Raw genomic sequence first — 18,469 nt, 5'->3', positions numbered from 1 at the left:
ATAGGACTCTCAACTCCTCTCTTTTGAAAATATCCAAAAGATCTTATTTGCGGTTCTGAGAATAGGCTAATTTCGTTTTTTTAGAATCTAAACCATTTCAGTGAAGGGAAAGAAAGAATTGATAATACAGACTTAATTTTATTCCGTTTTAATGTTATGTAGTCTAACTTGTGTTATGGTACCTTTTTCCCCCCAGGTTCACATCCAGCTTTCTGAGTGGCACCGTGCAATTTTTCTTCCACAGGCCTGGCTCGCATATATGAATCGTGCTTATCATGCCATTTTACAGGTAATGAAACCATAGGATGGTTTGCTTTAGGGAGTGTCTCTTTCTAAAAGTTGACTACAGACATGTATTTAATATAAAAGCACTTAGGAAAATAGCACTATCAAAAATGCAATGGCTCTTTTTGCTCATAAAAGAGTGTGAAATATTCTTTAATTATATAATTTATTTATATTTTAAATTTTAAATGTGATTCCCCCCAAAATCTGTGTTCCACCCAGAGCTCCCACTTGAGTCCTATTTTTCTATGTCCTGCTGCTTTCTGAACACCTCCCAGTTGTCCCAGATGTCCCCTATGACTGTCCCCTAACACCTCCACTTGAGTGCATCCCGAGCTGAGTTCATTGTCTTACCTTGTACCCTCTCCAGCTGGACCTGCTTGTATCTCCAGCTTTATCTCTTAACCTTTCCCCTGAATTTTTTACCTTGCTTGATTTCCTAGTTTCCTTCCCAAACTCAAGATGTCTTCCCAACCACTTGCCTTCGACCTGCCCTGTTCCTTCTGTTGCAGGCACTTCCACTACCTCTCTGCTTATTCAAGTGTTTTTGCAGCTTTTCCCTTTTTCTGAACTTCAGGTGTGAGTTTCACTTTGTATTTATGGTTTATCATGGTGGTGTCAGGGACAGACTTTGGAATGGCAAATTTCTGCTTGTTCTTTACAATATTTGATCTCCACTGTAATAGATGCCTCTCCTGTGTGCTTCCTTAGAACCCAAGCTTCCCCCTTTTTCTTGCTTTTTAGGGCTGCATTCAATGCATATGGAAGTTCCTAGGCTAGGGGGTTGAATTAAGGCTATAGCTGCTGGCCTACACCATAGTTGACAGCAACACGGGATCCTTAACCCACTGAGTGAGGTCAGGGATCAAACCCACATCCTCATTCATGGAGCCTAGTCTGGCTTGTTAACCACTGAGCCACGAAGGAACTTCCCTTTTGAAACTCTTACCAAAAGTCATGTGTCCAGGGATCTCCTTCTGGCTGCCTCTGCTTCCTAAAGCCAGAAGCTGTGTTTTCCTCTCTCTTGTCTCTCTAGAATCTGACGTGCTGTCTAAAACGTAATAGGTGCTCACTAAATAAATTATATCAATTTGACTCCTTCTAGTCCAATAATATTATGTTATATTTTGTGAATTTTCTAAGTTAGAAATAATTTTAACTACTTTGGAAATATAAAAACAGTTAACAATATAAGGAAAAAACCTGCTAACTCAATTCTTTCTCCTAGTTTAAAATTCTTTATTAAGGGTGATAGAAATTAAGTAATTTATGGCCCAAAATAAGATTTTCATGAAGTTTCAGGAAGTCAGGTGTTATGGTTAAAGGGAACAGCTGTCCTAAGAGATGGGGGTTAGGGAGGAAAATGGCTAAGTACCTCATTATTGATGTTGTCATCTTAAAATGTCACAACATATGTAGAATTTGTAAAGTACTGTTACGTCTTCAGAGATTCCAGTTCACTAGAATTGTGTAGGGCATCAGGAATCTCCATATTTACCAAGCTGCCAGGTGATTTTAATTCTGTCAATCCTGTTCAGAGCAATAGTGTTTTAGATGTTTCTGCAAACTACACTGGAATCTGCATTTTATTTATTTATTTATTGCTTTTTAGGGACTCACCCAGGGCATATAGAAGTTCCCAGGCTAGGGGTCAAATTGGAGCCACAGCTGCTGGCCTATTCCACAGCCACAGCAACGCCAGATCCGAGCCACGTCTGTGACCTATACCACAGCTCAAAGCAATGCTGGATCCTTAACTCACTGAGCGAGGCCAGGGGTTGAACCCTCAGCCTCATGGTTACTAGTCAGATTCCTTTCAGCCACACCACAAGGGGAACTCTGAGGAATCTGCATTTTAAAGACATTCCCTTGGAACCATTGTTTCTTTTTGCTTAACTTACATCCTTGTTAATCCCTAGCAGCATCCAGGCACTCACTTTTGAAAAGATGCATAAGTGAACGACTGAATTACTCATATACACCCTTACCCAATTATAGTTTTTATTCAAGAAGTATGGGATTGCACGTCCGAGTACGTACTTTTTGGCGCATTTGTTTTTCCTTGTGTAATTTTGCCCCGTTTTCCTTCACCAAATGTTTACGGAACACCCTTTACTGGCCAGGCCTGTGCCACAGTGTGTGGGATGGAAAAAGGAATAAAGCCCTCCTTCCTCTCAGTGAGCTCCCAGTCTAGTACAGGAGGCTAAAGTGTCCACTAGCAATTCCAGTAATTCTTTGGCACTTTAATACAGGATATACAAAGTGTCACAGGCACCTGGAACTGGCAAGAATAACTCCTCCTCCTGTGGAATGAACTGAGAATTTTACTCAGTTCTTGGCATAAGGAAGGCCAAATTGAACAAGATCATGCTATAACATGCAGATGATAAGCAATTGATTAAAGAAAAAAACCTCCATGGTTTTTTTTTTTAATAATAAGAGCTACCATTTATTAAATAACTAGTGTGTCCAACACTTAACTGTATCATTTCATTAATCTTTACAGAAGCCCTTTGAAGTGGGTGTTGTTAACCTCACGGATAATGGGATTATAGATGGGGAAGCAGGGTTAGCCAGGAAAGCAGAGTAAACAGCGTAAAACCCAACAGACAGTAAATGAGAGAGAACTGAACTTAACCTGGATTTGTCTGACTCCAGAGCCTCAGCCTTTTTTACTGTATTGTGCATTTTCCCTAACACTGTCATTAGTTGTAACAAATGATGCAAATTGTTTTAATATTCTAGAGGACAGATCCATTTATGAAAAGCCAGCTGAATATTTTTAGTGGTAAAGGTCCATTATTCTGCCTTTCTACTGTTGTAGGTGATAGTATATATCTTTATTTATTTATTTATCACTTAAAATCTCTTTCCTGGGGATTTCTAATAAGTCTAGTTCCATTGAGACTTGGCGATCACGTGAAACTTGAAGTGGAAACTCTAAGATTTTCAGTATTATTTGAAAGTGCAGCAGTGTTTTTCAAGCTATCACTATATTTGAAAGTATGCTGATGCATTTTGAACTGTTCAGCAAGTTTTTTTAAATGAGCCCACACACTTAAATAGAATTGATGGGATCTTAGAAGAATTAGACTGCCAGACTCTCCTTCTACATCAAGAATTTCTGTCCTGTAGGATAACTCTTCTGTAGAGGAGATGCAGTTACTTTCATCTGGTACTAGACGTATTTGGCAGCATTAAACTAGGAGATCATTTCAAGGAGCTGTGTTTTATTCAATAAGCCCAGGAGATAGGCTAAAAGGTACATTCTACATTATTTCCTGAAGCTTGATTGTAATGTGAATAAGTTTGAGATTTGAACACTTCTAGTGACTTTTGCTTAGATCAGCTTTCAGCCTTATCTAATTTTCCCACAAGAATGTGGGATTTTGAATTATAAGCATATCAAAGTGGTTGACATGGAGAGGTATTTGGATTTCTTCCCACTAAAATGAAAAATGCAGATATGAGTTGATTGACAATTCCCAGTCCATTTTGGTATGGTGCCCTCTACAGTTCTTTTTACTTTGCTGCCCTTGTAGGATGCTGAGGAGGTTATGGACTCCAGCCTTTGTGTAAGAGGCTCTTAGGAACTGTGAATATGACCTCAGACAGGAGAGAGGCTTTAAAACAGCTTGACTGCAGATACTTATTTCCTGAGTTGGTCACTTAGCTGCAAAATAATCTGAAATCGGAACCAACCAGAAATTGTGACCCCTAGCAAATTACTCTTTGACCTTATGTAAGGGTTGTTTGATTTTAATGTGCAGGTTTAGAGTAGGTGAAATTGCTCACTGTTATCAGCAAGCTTGTGGTTACACAGGCTGAAGATTTTTTTTAAAAAAAGCAAGAGAAATAGACAAATTAATAACTGTAATCTACAGGCAATCCAAAAATCTCAAACAAGTGATCATTTCCTCCTTTTCTCTTCCAATGAGTGTCTCCCCTTCCCTCCACCCCTTAACCACAGCTATTAACTAGAAGCAGAGGTAACAACCAAGTCGAATGCCACTGGATCTCTTATGTCAGCAGGCAAAGAATTGGATAGCAAAGTGGATCTGAGTAAAGAGCCTAACATGGGCTGGGTGGAAGGAAATAGAGGGACATTTCAGAAGAGGGGCTTGAGAGGAACAGAGACTCTGAGGAGGAAAAAAATGAGAAATTTACTTAGTCACAGTGGAATGGCTATACTGGTTTATGTTATAGGAGAGATTAGAAAAGTAGACCTTCCCAAGAGGCTGCACATGGTACTGCTTTTTGTATTTCATTTATTCTAAACAGATTTTTAACCTTTTAATTTCCTATTTTCTTGCCTTTTTTGGAAAAGCATTATGGAAAGTAAATGTTTTAGAAGGAAAGAGGCATGATTTAAGAAACACAATGAACAGGCAAAAAAAAATATTTTCTATTTCAGCTACCCTCTTGGGAGGTCAGAATCAGTATTAAATATTAATATCTTACCAATTTGATCACCTCTAATACCTTGTTCCAAGAGACAGAAGGCACATTGGAAGAGCCAGTATTCTTTTGTTGAAAACATAGAGATAGTAATGGATATGATTGAAGTAAACAGAAACTGTGAAGGATGTGAACAGAATGCCCATCAAATCTCAGAGTACCTAAGCTGTTGAGCCCCAGGGTAGTGTGTGCTGGAGGTTGTGCAAAATACAAGCACTCCTTAGATGGATAAAACCACCCTTGTCCTCTTGGACGAGCTTACAGACTAGTTACTGAGAGTATATAAGAGAAATACAAGGATATGCAATTGTGTAGTCTGGAAATTACATTTTGAGGAAACGTCTATTCTTTGAGAGTATGCATATTAAAAATATGAATTATTTCAAGAAGGATTTAGATATATTCATGAGAGAACAGCTTATAAGAAGATAATAAGGGGAGTTTGTTTTTGACAGCAAACCTGGTAATAGTAGCTATTATTTGTTATCAGTCACTGTACTAAGTAGACTCTTTCCACACTGTTTAATGTGATGCTCTAATATCATGAGTTAGACTTTAGCTGTATTTTACAAATGAGGAAACTGAAGCTTAGGGATGCAAAGTAACTTGCCCAAATTTGCACAGCAAGTAAGTGGAAATGGCATGATGTCAGGACATTCTGATTCCAGAGCCCACCATCCTTAACCTAAAGCTATATTGTTACCTTCTCTAGAGTATATAGAGAAATATACTTCTTCTGTAGACCATACCTTAGAACTCTAAAACCAGTAAGAAAAAGACAACCAATAGGAAAATGTACAGAATAGGAAACCTGAATAGTCAACAAACATTTGGAAAGATGCTTGATCTCAATCAACAGTAAAATGAAAATTAAAAACTTAACAAGCACCATTTCGCACCTACAAAAATGGTAAAAATTTAGAAGCCTGGCAATTCCAAATGCTGCTGGATATGAAGTAACCAGAACTCTTACTTACTGCTAATGAGAATGTAAGAGCACAACCACTTATGAAAATGCTTTGGTATTACTCAGTAGTAATACAATATGCAATCTAAGTTCTTGTCCAATTCAGCGTGTATCAATAAACCAGTATTTTAATTGTGTTTAAATAATCTACCTGGTGATGGAGTAGAGGGGAAAGCATCCGATCAAAATAATCCTGAGTGTGGAGTTCCCATATTGGCTCAGCAGGTTAAGAACCCAACACTGTCTCCATGACGATACAGGTTTGATTCCTGGCCTCTCTCAGTGGGTTAAGGTTGCAGATGCAGCTTGGATCAGGTGCTGCTGTGGCTGTGGCATAGGCCTGAAGCTGCAGTGATTTGACTCCTAGCCCAGGAATTTCCATATGCCACAGGTGTGGCCATAAAAAATAATAATGATAATAATCCTGAGTGTAAAAAAATAGAATGGATAATTACTGTTTGAACACTTTCCTTTTAAAGGGATGATATTAGTTATATTTTTAGTACATGGTACAGGTTGAGAATTATAAGTTCACTGAAGAAATAGAAATATAATGTGTAGCTGTGTGAGAATAACCTTTTTAATACATTACCTAAATATTAAGTGTTATAAACTCATCCTACTCATTTTCTACCATTCTGTTACAATATTGGTGCCCAGACCCCAATCTTGGTATTGTGTCAGTTAAAATTATTACCCACTGAGACAGGGAGATTAGTAATATACAGGGGAATTTTTGAATGGAGCCTATGAAATTCAAATATGCTTTTATTGGATATCCCAAAATGAAGTGCTCTGCACTAAATTTGCCAAATATACAACATCTCCAGGATATACTTATTTGGTGAATGTAGAAATCCCCGAGCAGTGGTATAAATCTCTCTCCTCACACATCCTCTGTCATAATCCAATATCCTATCAGGAACACCTAACGCCAGTTGGGAAAGGGTACGTCTGCCACCTAAGTGTTTTCCAAAGAAATTGTAAGCTAATTTTGGCCATGGAGTTTGTGTGCTGATTTATGTTGTGCTTTTCTCAGGGAAGGATAGGAGAGCTGGAGTTGCAGTTAAAACATGGAAAAGAAGGACCGGAGGAGGTGCAATACAAAAAAAGCACAGCCTGGCTCTGGTAAGGGGACATCATCTTGCTGCTCATTGTTTGTCATGGGGAATGAACTGTGAGGGAGAAGGTGAATACTTTAAAGGCTTAAATGCTGGAATTTTAACTTCTGTATGAGCCTGAAGGGGGAAAGGCTGAAGATCTGATAGATGTATTTTCCATCTCCTCCCCAGATATAAGAAGGAGTGCTTTTAAATGAATACTATATATTTTTTATTGTTTTCTAAAGCACTGTGGAAATGGTTTCTTTTTTCCCTGTAGTTGATTATTTTATATGCTTTTGAATGAAAATTGAGTTTTTTCCCACTCATTTAGTCAAGGAATGCCTTTCCACTCCCCTGTTCCCCCCTCCCCAAGTCATTTTCATTATTAGGAGCAACTTTACCATGTCAGAGCTTTAATTTCTTTGGCAGACATCCCCTAGAGAATTCCCACTATATTAGGTAGAAATGTGTAAGTGTTGGCACATTAAAAGCAGTTTAAATTGTTACATGGGTTGGGATGAATACCTTGTCAGATTAATGTTGCAGCAGCCTAAATCTAAGTAAAGTACCCAGAATCTAAATAGCTTTGCCTGTAGCCACAGATTCCTTTAATATAAAAATCTGTTCAAAGGTTATTTGGTTTCAGTTTTTTATTTACTAACAATTGGCCTATGTAGAAAAGCAGAAGCTGTGTGTGTGTGTGTGTGTGTGTGCGCGTGCGCGTACACGCGCACACATGCAAGTACACATGCACAGTTAACTAATTCTGTTCTAAGCTATATTTCCTAGATTTATTTTTAAAAATAGCAATGCAGTTTAAAACATTATGACATTGAATTTAAGATTAGAGATTAAGAATTTGGATTTTGCTTGCTATTTGCTATTTTTCTTTGCACATAGTTTTAATTTAATCTTCTGAAAATGATAATTTGGGGAGTGGTATGTTAGCTATACTCTTCCAAATGTACATGGAGACATATGGAATGAAGGACGTGAGAGAAAGATGGTAGTCAAGGATAATTCCAAGATTTTGACTGTGAATAACTTAAAGTATAGAGTTCCCATTTACTAAGTTGGGGAAGATTATAGAAAAGCAGATCTGTCTAGGGTAGAAATATCACGTTTGAGACTTGCTAAGCCTGAGATACCTAATTAGATTGCCAGTTTGGAGATATCAAGTAGGTTGTTGATTATAAGTCTAGAGTTCAAGGGTAAAGATCAGGACTGGAAATATAAATTTGGGAATCATGAGCATATCGACTGCACTTAAAACCATCATGCTGGATGAGATAGATCATTTAGGGAATGAGAAAACATAGAGAAAAGGTCAGAGGACTGAGCCTTGGAGCACATCAACATTTCAATGGGGGAGATGAAGATGGAGCCAATAAAGCAATGGAACATTAGTGATTAGGGATGTAGGAAGAAAACAAGAGTGAATGGAGCTTCAGAACTGTCTTAAAAGCTGAGGGGAAAAAGTGTTTCAAGAAAGGAGCAACCAATTGTGTAAAATGCTGCTGTGAAACTTCAAAAGGTGGAGATTGAGATTTGAGCATTAGATTTGGCCTCTTGGAAGTCACTGCTGTCCAGGAAGGAGCCGCTTTGGTGAAATTGTTGGGTCAAAATTAAAGAAGGATTTAGAGGAGTAGGAGAAACTGGGGTCATCACATATAAGCCACTCTTTTAAATGAGTTCTGTTGTATGAGAAGCAGTGGAATGAGGCAATAGCTGGAGGGTTTCTTCTTTTAAGATGGTAGATATCATGGTGTGTTTCTTCTTTTAAGATGGTAGCTATAATCATCTTCTTTTAAGATGGTAGATATCCCCTTTTAAGGGGAGTAGTACAAGAAGGAAAAATTGGTGATGCAGCAGAGAGAAGGGAGAGTTCAGAAAGAAGAGGGAACTACCGGAAAGTGTGACCTTAGTAGAAGCATAGGCAGATCATCATTTGTAAATATTTCATGTTACCAATAAAAGAATACACTTAATGCACAAAACTCAGTTTGGGAAGACCAAGATTGGACAATACATTTTAGAGCAATTTATTGTCAAATGGTTTTATAAGATACAAATTTAAGCAGTTAAAACTGTAGGTGCAGTTTTTAACTATCTGAAAAACTTAGCTCTTAATAATGACTCATTCTCAGAGAGTGCTGAATAGCAAGATTTTATTATATTTCAAATGCAGATATTTATGAATGCAAAGTATATAGTGAAAATGTCCATGATATCCTCTTCAACATGTAAAGTTAGTAGTCAGTGATTATTTTTCACTTTATCTCAAGACACACAAACAAATTTCTATAAATATTTGAATGGAGCATACCTTCCTTCAGATCCACAAATTAATTATTTTCTTTTAGTTCAATTTAATAGTCAAAGTTTGGTTCTTTTAAATTGAGGTATAATTGGCATATAACATTATATTAGTTTCATGTATATTATAACCAACATTTTACTTTATTTTTTATTTTCCATTTTTTATTTCCAGATTTGCATCTGCTAATCCTAAACACTCAATTCATCCTTCTCCCTCCCCTCTCCCTCTTGGCAAGCACAAGTCAGTTCTCTATGTCTGTGAATGTGTTTCTGTTTCATAGATAAGTTCACTTGTGTTAAATTTTAGATTCCACCTGTAAGTAACATTATACGGTATTTGTCTCTCTCTTTCTGGCTTACTTCACTTAGTATGATAATCTCCAGGTCTATCCATATTGCTGCAAATAGAATTATTTCATTATTTTTTATGACTGAATAATATTATATTATGGTAATATGTATACAAACACCTCATATCTTCTTTATCCATCATCTGTTGATGGACATTTAGGTTGTATCCATGTTTTGAATATTGTAAATAGTACTGCTATGAACAAAGGGATGCATGTATTTTTCAAATTATAGTTTTGTCCAGTCCAGATATATGCCCAGGAGCAGAACTGCTATGTCATATGACAACTCTATTTTTAGTTTTTTGATAAACTTCCATACTGTTTTCTATAATGGCTGCACCAATTTACATTCCACTGACAGTATACAAGAGTTCTCTTTTCTCCACACCCTCTCCAGTATTTGTTATTTGTAGGCTTTTTAATGATGGCCATTCTGACCCATGTGAGGTGGTACCTCATTGTAGTTTTGATTTGCATTTCTCTAATAATCAGAGAGCATCTTTTCATGTGCCTGCTGGCCATCTGTATGTCTTCTTTGGAGAAATGTCTTTTTAGGTCTTCTGTCAGTTTTTTTGATTGGGTTGTTTATTTTCGTTATTGAGTTGTATGAATTATTTGTATATTTTGGAAATTCAGCCCTTGCCAATGACATCATTTGCAGATATTTTTTTCTAGTCTGTAGGCTTTTTATTTTGTTTATGGTTACCTTTGCTGTGCAAAAGCTTGTAAGTTTAACTAGGTCCCATTTGTTTATTTTCATGTTTATTTCTATTGCCTTGGTAGGCTGACCTAAGAAAACAATGGTATGATTTATGTTAGAAAATGTTTTGCCTATGTTCTCCTCTAGGAGTTTTATGGTGTCGTCTCTTATATTTAAGAGTTTAAGCCATTTTGAGTTTATTTTTTATAACCAACATTTGAAATTTTATGTATATAAATATATATATATGTATTTGTATGTATATATGTATACACACACACAGTGGCAATTCTGTTACCTACAGTTTGGAAGTAGTAAATATTTTGGTGAGCTCTTGTGTAGAAAGGAGAGAATGTCTTAATCAGTTTAGGCTGCTATAACAAAAATACCAAAGACCAGATGGCTTAAACAACAGAAATTGATTTCTCACTGTTATGGAGGCTGGGAAACCCAAGATCAAGGTGATGCCAGCTCTGGTATGGGTGATCGCCTGCTTTTTGAGTTTGCAGACGGCTGCCTTCTTCTTATATCTTCACAGGGCAGAGAGCAGAGAGAAAGCAAGCTCTCTGGTGTCTCTCTTTATAAGAACACTAATCCTATTCATGAGGGCTCCACCATCATGACCTCCCAAAGGCCCTACCTCTAAATACCATACATTCAGAGTTAAGATTTCAACATATGAATTGAGGAGAGGGGACGCTAGCATTCAATCCATAGCAGAGAATAACATAAAGGACATTTGCATACTCACCACTCAGTTTAAGAGATAGCACCATGACCATTCCGTCTATACATCCCTCCTCAGTTACATTCCTCTCCCTCTTACCTCTACTAAGCAACCTCATGAATAGGAAGTTGGAACTATCTTTGAAGTCAAAAGCCTTTATTACAGTTCTTTCACCTTACGCTAAAACTCTACATGGAAGTTTTCAGCTTTGGAGTCAGAGGTTCTTAATAATTGATAAATAAGCAGAAAGGTTGGTGTCTTGCTCTGTCATAAATTCACATACCTATTTTCTATCCTTATTACAGGGTTCGAGACATGTTGACTGATGAGGTCACCAAAGCAGCTGCAAAGTAAGATCTATTATTCTATTACCGGAAATGTTCTAAAAAACATTTTTTTTTTCCCTCACAGGTACAGACAGTTTCTCTTTTGGGGGCATTTCATAACTTTAAGAATTTTAAAGGACTTTTCTGGTTTTTTTTTTTTTAATCAGTTGTTATCCTTTCTCATATAAAATTAATTCTTTTTTTTTTTTTGTCTTTTTGCTATTTCTTGGGCCGCTCCCGCGGCATATGGAAGTTCCCAGGCTAGGGGTCGAATCGGAGCTGTAGCCACCGGCCTACGCCAGAGCCACAGCAACGCAGGATCCGAGCCGCGTCTGCAACCTACACCACAGCTCACAGCAACGCCGGATCGTTAACCCACTGAGCAAGGGCAGGGACCGAACCCGCAACCTCATGGTTCCTAGTCGGATTCGTTAACCACTGCGCCACGACGGGAACTCCAAAATTAATTCTTATTACATGTCTTTCTGTGAAAATACAGAGGAACCAGTATAGAGACATTACTTTTACATCAGGGTTGTGCCCATGTTGTATACCTAACAAAATGCCCTGTACTTAAATGAGATTTAAAGGATTGTGATTTAGTACTAGGGGAAGAAAAATGGAATATTTGCTAATGTGAATTATGTGGGATCTACAAATAGATAATTAAATCTCAACTGTGAACCAGCAAATAAATCAAAATAGTACCTCCTTTCATTCTCTTGGTGTTATTGGATCCAGAGTATCTAAATATTGAATTTTTAGATACTAAAAACTCATGTGAAAACCCAGTAAAAAGGCAATTTCCATCATATACTTATGGTCGTTTTAACAAAAATAACTTGAGCATAGCTACCCTGAGACTTTTTATTTATCTTTAGCCGACTCTCACTAGGAAAACTGTATGCTAGTGAAATTGCTTGAAGAATCTCTTTAGGTCCCTTTGTTAGCAAGGTGACTAGTTATTCCTAGAAGTAAGTTACATTCCAGTTATAGTCACTTCTCCCTTTCACTGCTAAGCTTAGTTGCTGCCATTTCTGTTTGACTTTCTTCTTGCAGAGTTCCCTGGTAACTAGCAGTTAAGGATCTGGTGTTGTCACTTCTATGGCTCAGGTCACTGGTGTGGTGTGGGTTCAGTCCCTGGCCTGGGAACTTCTGCATGCCTTGAGCGTGGGAAAAAAAAAAAACAGAGTTGAAGTGACTTTCTTCCTATCCACCAAACTACATAGATATACCTTTGACCTAGAGGATTTCATATGTATTGAAAGTATTATCTAGAAATATTTAACTGCAGTAAAGTTTAACTCTCTCATGTCTCCAAACCTTTTGTAGCTAAATAAGTTTTGCCTAAACAAACAAACAAACAAACAAACATAAAACTCCCCATGGTCTACCTTAGAGTTCACTTTCCACCAGCAATTTCTTTTCTTTTGGTCTTTTCAGGGCCGCACCCACAGCATATGGAGGTTCCCAGGCTAGGGGTCCAATTAGCGCTGTAGCCGCTGGCCTACACCACAGCCACAGCAATGCAGAATCTGAGCTGCATCTGTGACCTACACCATAGCTCACAGCAACGCTGGATCCTTAACCCACTGATTGAGGCCAGAGATCAAACCCGCCACCTCATGGTTCCTAGTCAGATTCATTTCCACTGTACCACAGTGGGAACTCCTCCACCAGCAATTTCTTAAACACATATTCTGTAAAACACTGTAAAGTCTGATCTCTGGTCCTGATTACTACTCGGCTTCATGTCCTCTGAATGAAGGGAGATAGAAGTGATAATCCTCCCCTGCACTCAGTTCTGTGGGAGGCACTGGAGAATATCTGTTAACATATCTGTTGACGAAATGAAGACTGAAGTACAGAGAGGCTTTAGTAGGGACTCATTTGCGTCTGCTTACCTAGTTTGGTGAGTTGCAGACATAGTGGGAGAGCCCTCAGCTGCTTATTGGAGGGAAGGAGGGAAGGAGGTCCTGGGATGGGTGTTGCCTTTGACCTTTACCTTTCATAGTTTGTCCTATCATACAGTCTGTTTAGATCCTGTTAAAAACAGTGCTCTGACATTTGCAACAAAAAGCGCAAATGCTAAAGAAACTAACGGCTTCCTATTAAAACTGTAATTTTGCCTTTGCAGTAGCTTTGGCAGATTCCATTCTAAAATTTTATTTCAGTAAGACTTAAATCTTCAGATTTGCAAAACATCATTTCATGACTAATACCTAACAAGAATATATTCACCGTCCCATTGGTAGGGAGTAAAAATAATTTATGTTCTCACGGTGTTACCTTTTCATCAAAAAGTTCAAAGTATTTTATAGACCTTATCTTATTAAAGCAATCCTGACAATACTAGGCATGGCAGCAAGTGAGCAGGAGATAGTTAAAGTCCAGAGGCTGTGAGAGATTAATGACAGAGCAGAGGAAAAATTCACTCTGCTGCCTTCTCTTTACTTTTTCCCACTAGCTTCTTCCAATCATGTGAGGACCCCACCACCACCTCCTGCCAGCTTTGCCTTCTGTTCCTTGGACCATGGCTGCCACAGGCTGGTTTTGGCCAGTGTAAGGCTTATTTCATTCTGAGCCATAAATTAAATGTAGGAAGTAAAACACTAGTCACAGGATGAGACTGATTTTCTCATTTGAGAGCATTTTCAAAGCATCAGGGATAGGGCTAAGGGAGAATCAGAGCACAGATAAAACCTGATGATTGATGTAAGTTTATTTTCATTGTTAATAATTAAATAGATTTGAACCTGAAGATAAAAATCCCCAAAGGATTGGGTCACTTCACTAATGTGTAACATAATACTTTGTCCCTAAGAAAGCATCATTGTAGCTCAGCCTTCCTTGAGCTTTTTAATTAGGTTAATGGTATCCGTTTGTTTCAAAGGACAGTTTAATTAAAATGTCAGTGGTGTTGCCTAGATAAATACTGTACTGATGCTGACATGTTATTATGCAAATTAGTCACTACCGCCTGACTGGTAGGGGATAGTTATGTGATCAACAAGGTGAAGAGCTTTTGCTGAACCAATTATAGAGCCTCACCTGGCCAGCTCCTCCTTGAATTTGTCTCACTGAGTACGTACAGCGTGTCTTCTCTCCATAAGTCACTGTGCAGGGCATGTAGGGGATGTAAAGATGATCAAGAGCTAGTGACTGTACCTTTATGAAATGTATCACTTGGCCTAAGCATAAATTGTGTGACTGTGGACTCGTTTTTTCTTTTTCTCTCTCTCTTTTTTTTTTAGATCAACATTTCTCCCTTTTTAAAATTAAAAAAATTAATTTTATTTTTATTAGAGTGTAGTTGCTTTATAGTGTTGTGTCAATTTCTGCTGTATAGAATAGTGACCCAGTCATACAAATATGTATATATACATTCTTTTTCTCATACTGTCTTCCATCATGTTCTATCCCAAGAGACTGGGTATAGGTCCCTGTGCTATACAGTAGGACCTTGTTGCTTATCCATTCTAAATGTAATAGTTTGCCTCTACCAACCCCAAACTCCCTGTCCATCTAGTTTTTTTCTATTCAAAGATTAATGTCCAAATATGCATTTAATTAGCATTCAAAAGTCTAATTACCAGTGGCTTTAAATACTTTTTTTTCTCCATTGTGCAAGAACAGTACATGCTCGGGAGTGTCAAGACCAGTGAAACTTTTGAAATAAAATCATTTGGGGTACTGCTTTAAAACTGGGGCTAAATTTTACTCTTTCAGAATTTTAGGGTTAAAAAGATACCTTTTATGTCATCTTGACTAATATCCTTGTTTTAAAAGATTTGATGCATAATTTCCCATAACTATCTAAGAATGTCTACAGGTTGATAAAAAACCAAGGAACTTCTCAGATCACTGAGAATTTAAAACTAGTTTTTGTATCTAACTTCAGGGATTCAGGACCACTTTGTAGCAAAACAGGCTTGAAGACATTCTCAGCTAAAGGAAGTAGAGAATATTAGAAATAAGATTTAATTTGGGGTTTTTAAAATGATCTTCTGGCTAGGAAACCTAGGGATGTCCATATCTTGCCTTGTTTCTGGTGTTCTATTACAGCTGTAGGAGTTCCCAGTAATCCCCATTGCAAAACTGCTTCAACCTCAAGCCGTCCTTCCTGTTTTCTCCCTCTGCCCCACACCTCATTGTAAATGTTGTCTTATCAGCATCTGACAGGACTCAGAGAGGAATGAATTAAGAAAGGGTAAACAAAGTGACCAAGTGTGCAGAGCAGGCCTTCACTGAGCTTAACCATCCCAAGGTGAGAGAGAGAGAAAAAGGAGGGAATGGAAGAATCCATAGATGGAAGAACTTGATAAAGGCAAGTTCCGAGTTCCAATGAAAATAAAAATGCAACAACACAGCTCTGTACTAACCTTTTGATACCACTAACTCCCATGTTCAGTTATGAGTCTAGGATTGGAGATACAAGGCTTGCATGGGGAGCAGGGCTGGAAGTCTTCCTCATGCCAGACATCTGTTCTGCTCCTGCACTGGGGTAGCAGGAAGTAGTTCTTGGATGTAGGCGAGGGGAAATGTTCTCTGTATTTATGGGAACCCATAGTCATAGGACTCAAAGAACTGTCAGATGGTAAGGGTGCTGGTTGCTCAGTTCTGTTATGACAGAGTTGGCAAGCCAAGAGCATCTCATCAGTGTCCCATTGGGGATTTTATTCTGTGGAATTATGAAATAATACCAAATGTACATTTTCAAAGGGTGAGTATATTTTAAAAGTTTCAGTTTTCTTGCTACCAAATTCACAAGTCAAACTTAAGATTTTATTGCCAGTATTAGAAAACTACCATTCAGATGATATTAAAGGGCAACTCTCACTCCAGATAGTCTAAAAACAAGCCTTTTTTGCATCTTATCTAGGTTCTCTGAAGTATGTTACAGACCAACTTGAAGGTGATAATGAGGGAGGCAAGCCATCTCCCTGCTGAGTGGCTAGTAAAGCATGTGGCTTGAAGCGGTTCACTGAAAGCTGGTTCCACACACCAGTGCTTCAGAAAAGCCAGGGGCCACTTCCACTCAGCTGGGTTTATTGGTTGTGTTTTCAAAACAAATCAATACATTTATATTGGCCAAAGATGACACCAAAGAAGATAGCGTGAGAAAGGTAAGGTCAAAGGATGAAATAAAAATGTTAGGAAGAAAGAGCTTAGATATATGCACTTGGATTTTTAACTTACCCAAAGCATAAAGACCGTACATTTATAAGAAGAGTTAAAAAGCAGTGTTCATGTCAGAAAAAGGAAAGAAGTTGCTGGTATCAGGGAACAAACAGACCTGCCTTTCGGAGGCTCTGTGAAGGGATGGAAGTGCTTTTTGACCTCATCTGCCCTCCTTATAATAGTGCCTTCTCTTCTCCTGGCTAATGCCCCCAAATCCTCTCTTGGAATTTTTTTCTTTTTAAACAGAGACAGCCCAGTGGTCAAAGGCAACGCGCTGTTAGCCTTAAGCAGCCTTGCTGTCGTCGTTTCCAAACATGAAGCCAGCCTTTCCTCAGACTCTGAGGGGGTCCTGGAGGTGAGTTAAGGGTGATTAGAACCAAGTGGGCTTCGGTTGTATAATGTTTGAAAAGTGAGCCATCTCCTTATTAAGCCTGGCCCTGAATTGAGGAACTTAACAGTCTGGTTGAGGCAACCATTTATGCTACCCTGTCTCCTTTACCCTGCAAGCTTTCCTGTCTTCTGAAACACTTTCCTTTGGTGCTTTTCTGTTTTGCTTTCTCCATCACAGTTAAGTGGTCATTTCCATTTGAAGGTACCAATTTTATGCAACAGGGGTTGTCTTTTGTGATTACATCATGGTAACCAATCTTGGGAGGTTAACTAGGCTTACTGAAAGTGAACAATGCTGTCAAAAAATGATAAATAAGCAGTGTTTACTGACTGAAAAAAATTGTACTTTGCATTTTAATTGTAGATGTCAATGACAAAGTGCCTATTCATTTTTGCAAGGCATTTATTTCTTAATTAAACATGTGGCAAGCTGGCCAATGTTCATTTCCAATGTACTTTTTCAGATAATTCATATCTGTCAAAATAAAAAGGCATGGATTTATTCTTCTTTTAAGCCCCGTTATCTGGTAACTATCATTATCTGGAGGCAATATAGTCAAGTGGTTAAAAAACACAGGCTGTGAAGTAGGGGAGTCCTACATTTAAATTCTCGTACTTGTACTTACTAGCTCCATGGTAACTTCACCTTTTAGAGCCTATTTCCCCATATGTAAAATGGGGATAACAGTACTTACTAGATATGATTATTGTAAGGATTAAATGAATTTATATATATATATATATATATGGCACAATGGCTGGTAAATACTAAGCACTAAGTATTCATAACCATTATCATCAACATCAGCATATACTACATCACTTCTTGCTGCAAACATTGGGCTTTATTCATTGCTATTCAACCTGTCTGTCCCCACAGGGTGTCTTATAGATCATTTGTGCTCTTTTTTCATGATGGGGTTTTTCTTGGGGAGGGTGTCTTTTTTTTTTTTTTTTTTTTTTTTTTTTTGCAAAAAACTGACTCTAATTTAAATAAAAAGGGAACTAGAAGTATAAGGGATCTGGAAGCCCATGGAACTGAATGCAAAGTTTAAAAACCGAGTTGGTGGAAGAATAGGAATCAAAGCAAGTTAGGGAGTCCAGGCACAAGTACTGATGAGCCATCTCAGCAGATCCATCCGCCCACTGGGATGGATCGGCTCTAGGATTTACTATCTTAGCAGCACACATTTAAGATTCAGAATCCCATGGGTCCTATGCCTACACCTTCAGCAGGGTAGGATGGGTTGCTTAATTGAGCATTTAACTAAGCTTCAAATCGTGGAGGAGGGAATTCCCTAAGGGTGCTATTACTCGTAAACAAGAGACTAGTGCTGTGTGGCAGAAGCTACAAATGTATATTAAATGTGGAGAAGAGTTATTGAATGAGAGGTAAAATGTAGTTAGTTTAGAAAAATTTAACTTTAAGCCCAGAGTCCTACTTCAATAGTGAGAAAGCTGAAAAATTTTTAGAAAGGAAATGTTCCATATCCTTGAAAAAGTGGTGGACTATCTTAGCAGAGGCAACATAGATCTACAACCTGAAAAATAATGTCTTCTATGGGTCCCTTCATCTAGGTGTTATTTTTGTCAGACTTCCAGTTGTATAGGTAATTTGCCCCAATAATAACTGGAGGTCTAGCTCAGAGTTTGAGCTCCA

At 38.0% G+C, this 18,469-nt stretch overlaps 1 protein-coding gene across 17 annotated transcripts in view; it reads left to right on the top strand.

Annotated features, from left to right (window-relative positions):
- Nucleotides 1–18,469, top strand: part of FOCAD (focadhesin) — a 317,387-nt gene that overhangs the window by 231,985 nt on the left and 66,933 nt on the right. For all 17 annotated transcript variants that reach the window (XR_014820926.1, XR_014820919.1, XR_014820920.1 and 14 more), the window contains 4 exons: nucleotides 197–289; nucleotides 6,750–6,838; nucleotides 11,218–11,262; nucleotides 16,666–16,774. Coding sequence is in view for 12 of the 17 variants with exons in the window: in XM_021063120.2 (XP_020918779.1) it covers nucleotides 197–289; nucleotides 6,750–6,838; nucleotides 11,218–11,262; nucleotides 16,666–16,774 (336 nt within the window). In the remaining 5 variants the exon portion in view is untranslated. The remainder of the gene's footprint in view (nucleotides 1–196; nucleotides 290–6,749; nucleotides 6,839–11,217; nucleotides 11,263–16,665; nucleotides 16,775–18,469) is intronic.

Source organism: Sus scrofa, chromosome 1 (assembly GCF_054392235.1).
Source record: "Sus scrofa isolate SSC_HxYL_T2T_F1_AM1 chromosome 1, Sscrofa_HxYL_maternal_Yorkshire_Landrace_v2.0, whole genome shotgun sequence".
Taxonomy (NCBI): domain Eukaryota; kingdom Metazoa; phylum Chordata; class Mammalia; order Artiodactyla; family Suidae; genus Sus; species Sus scrofa.
This window is presented reverse-complemented; position numbering and strand designations above follow the sequence as displayed.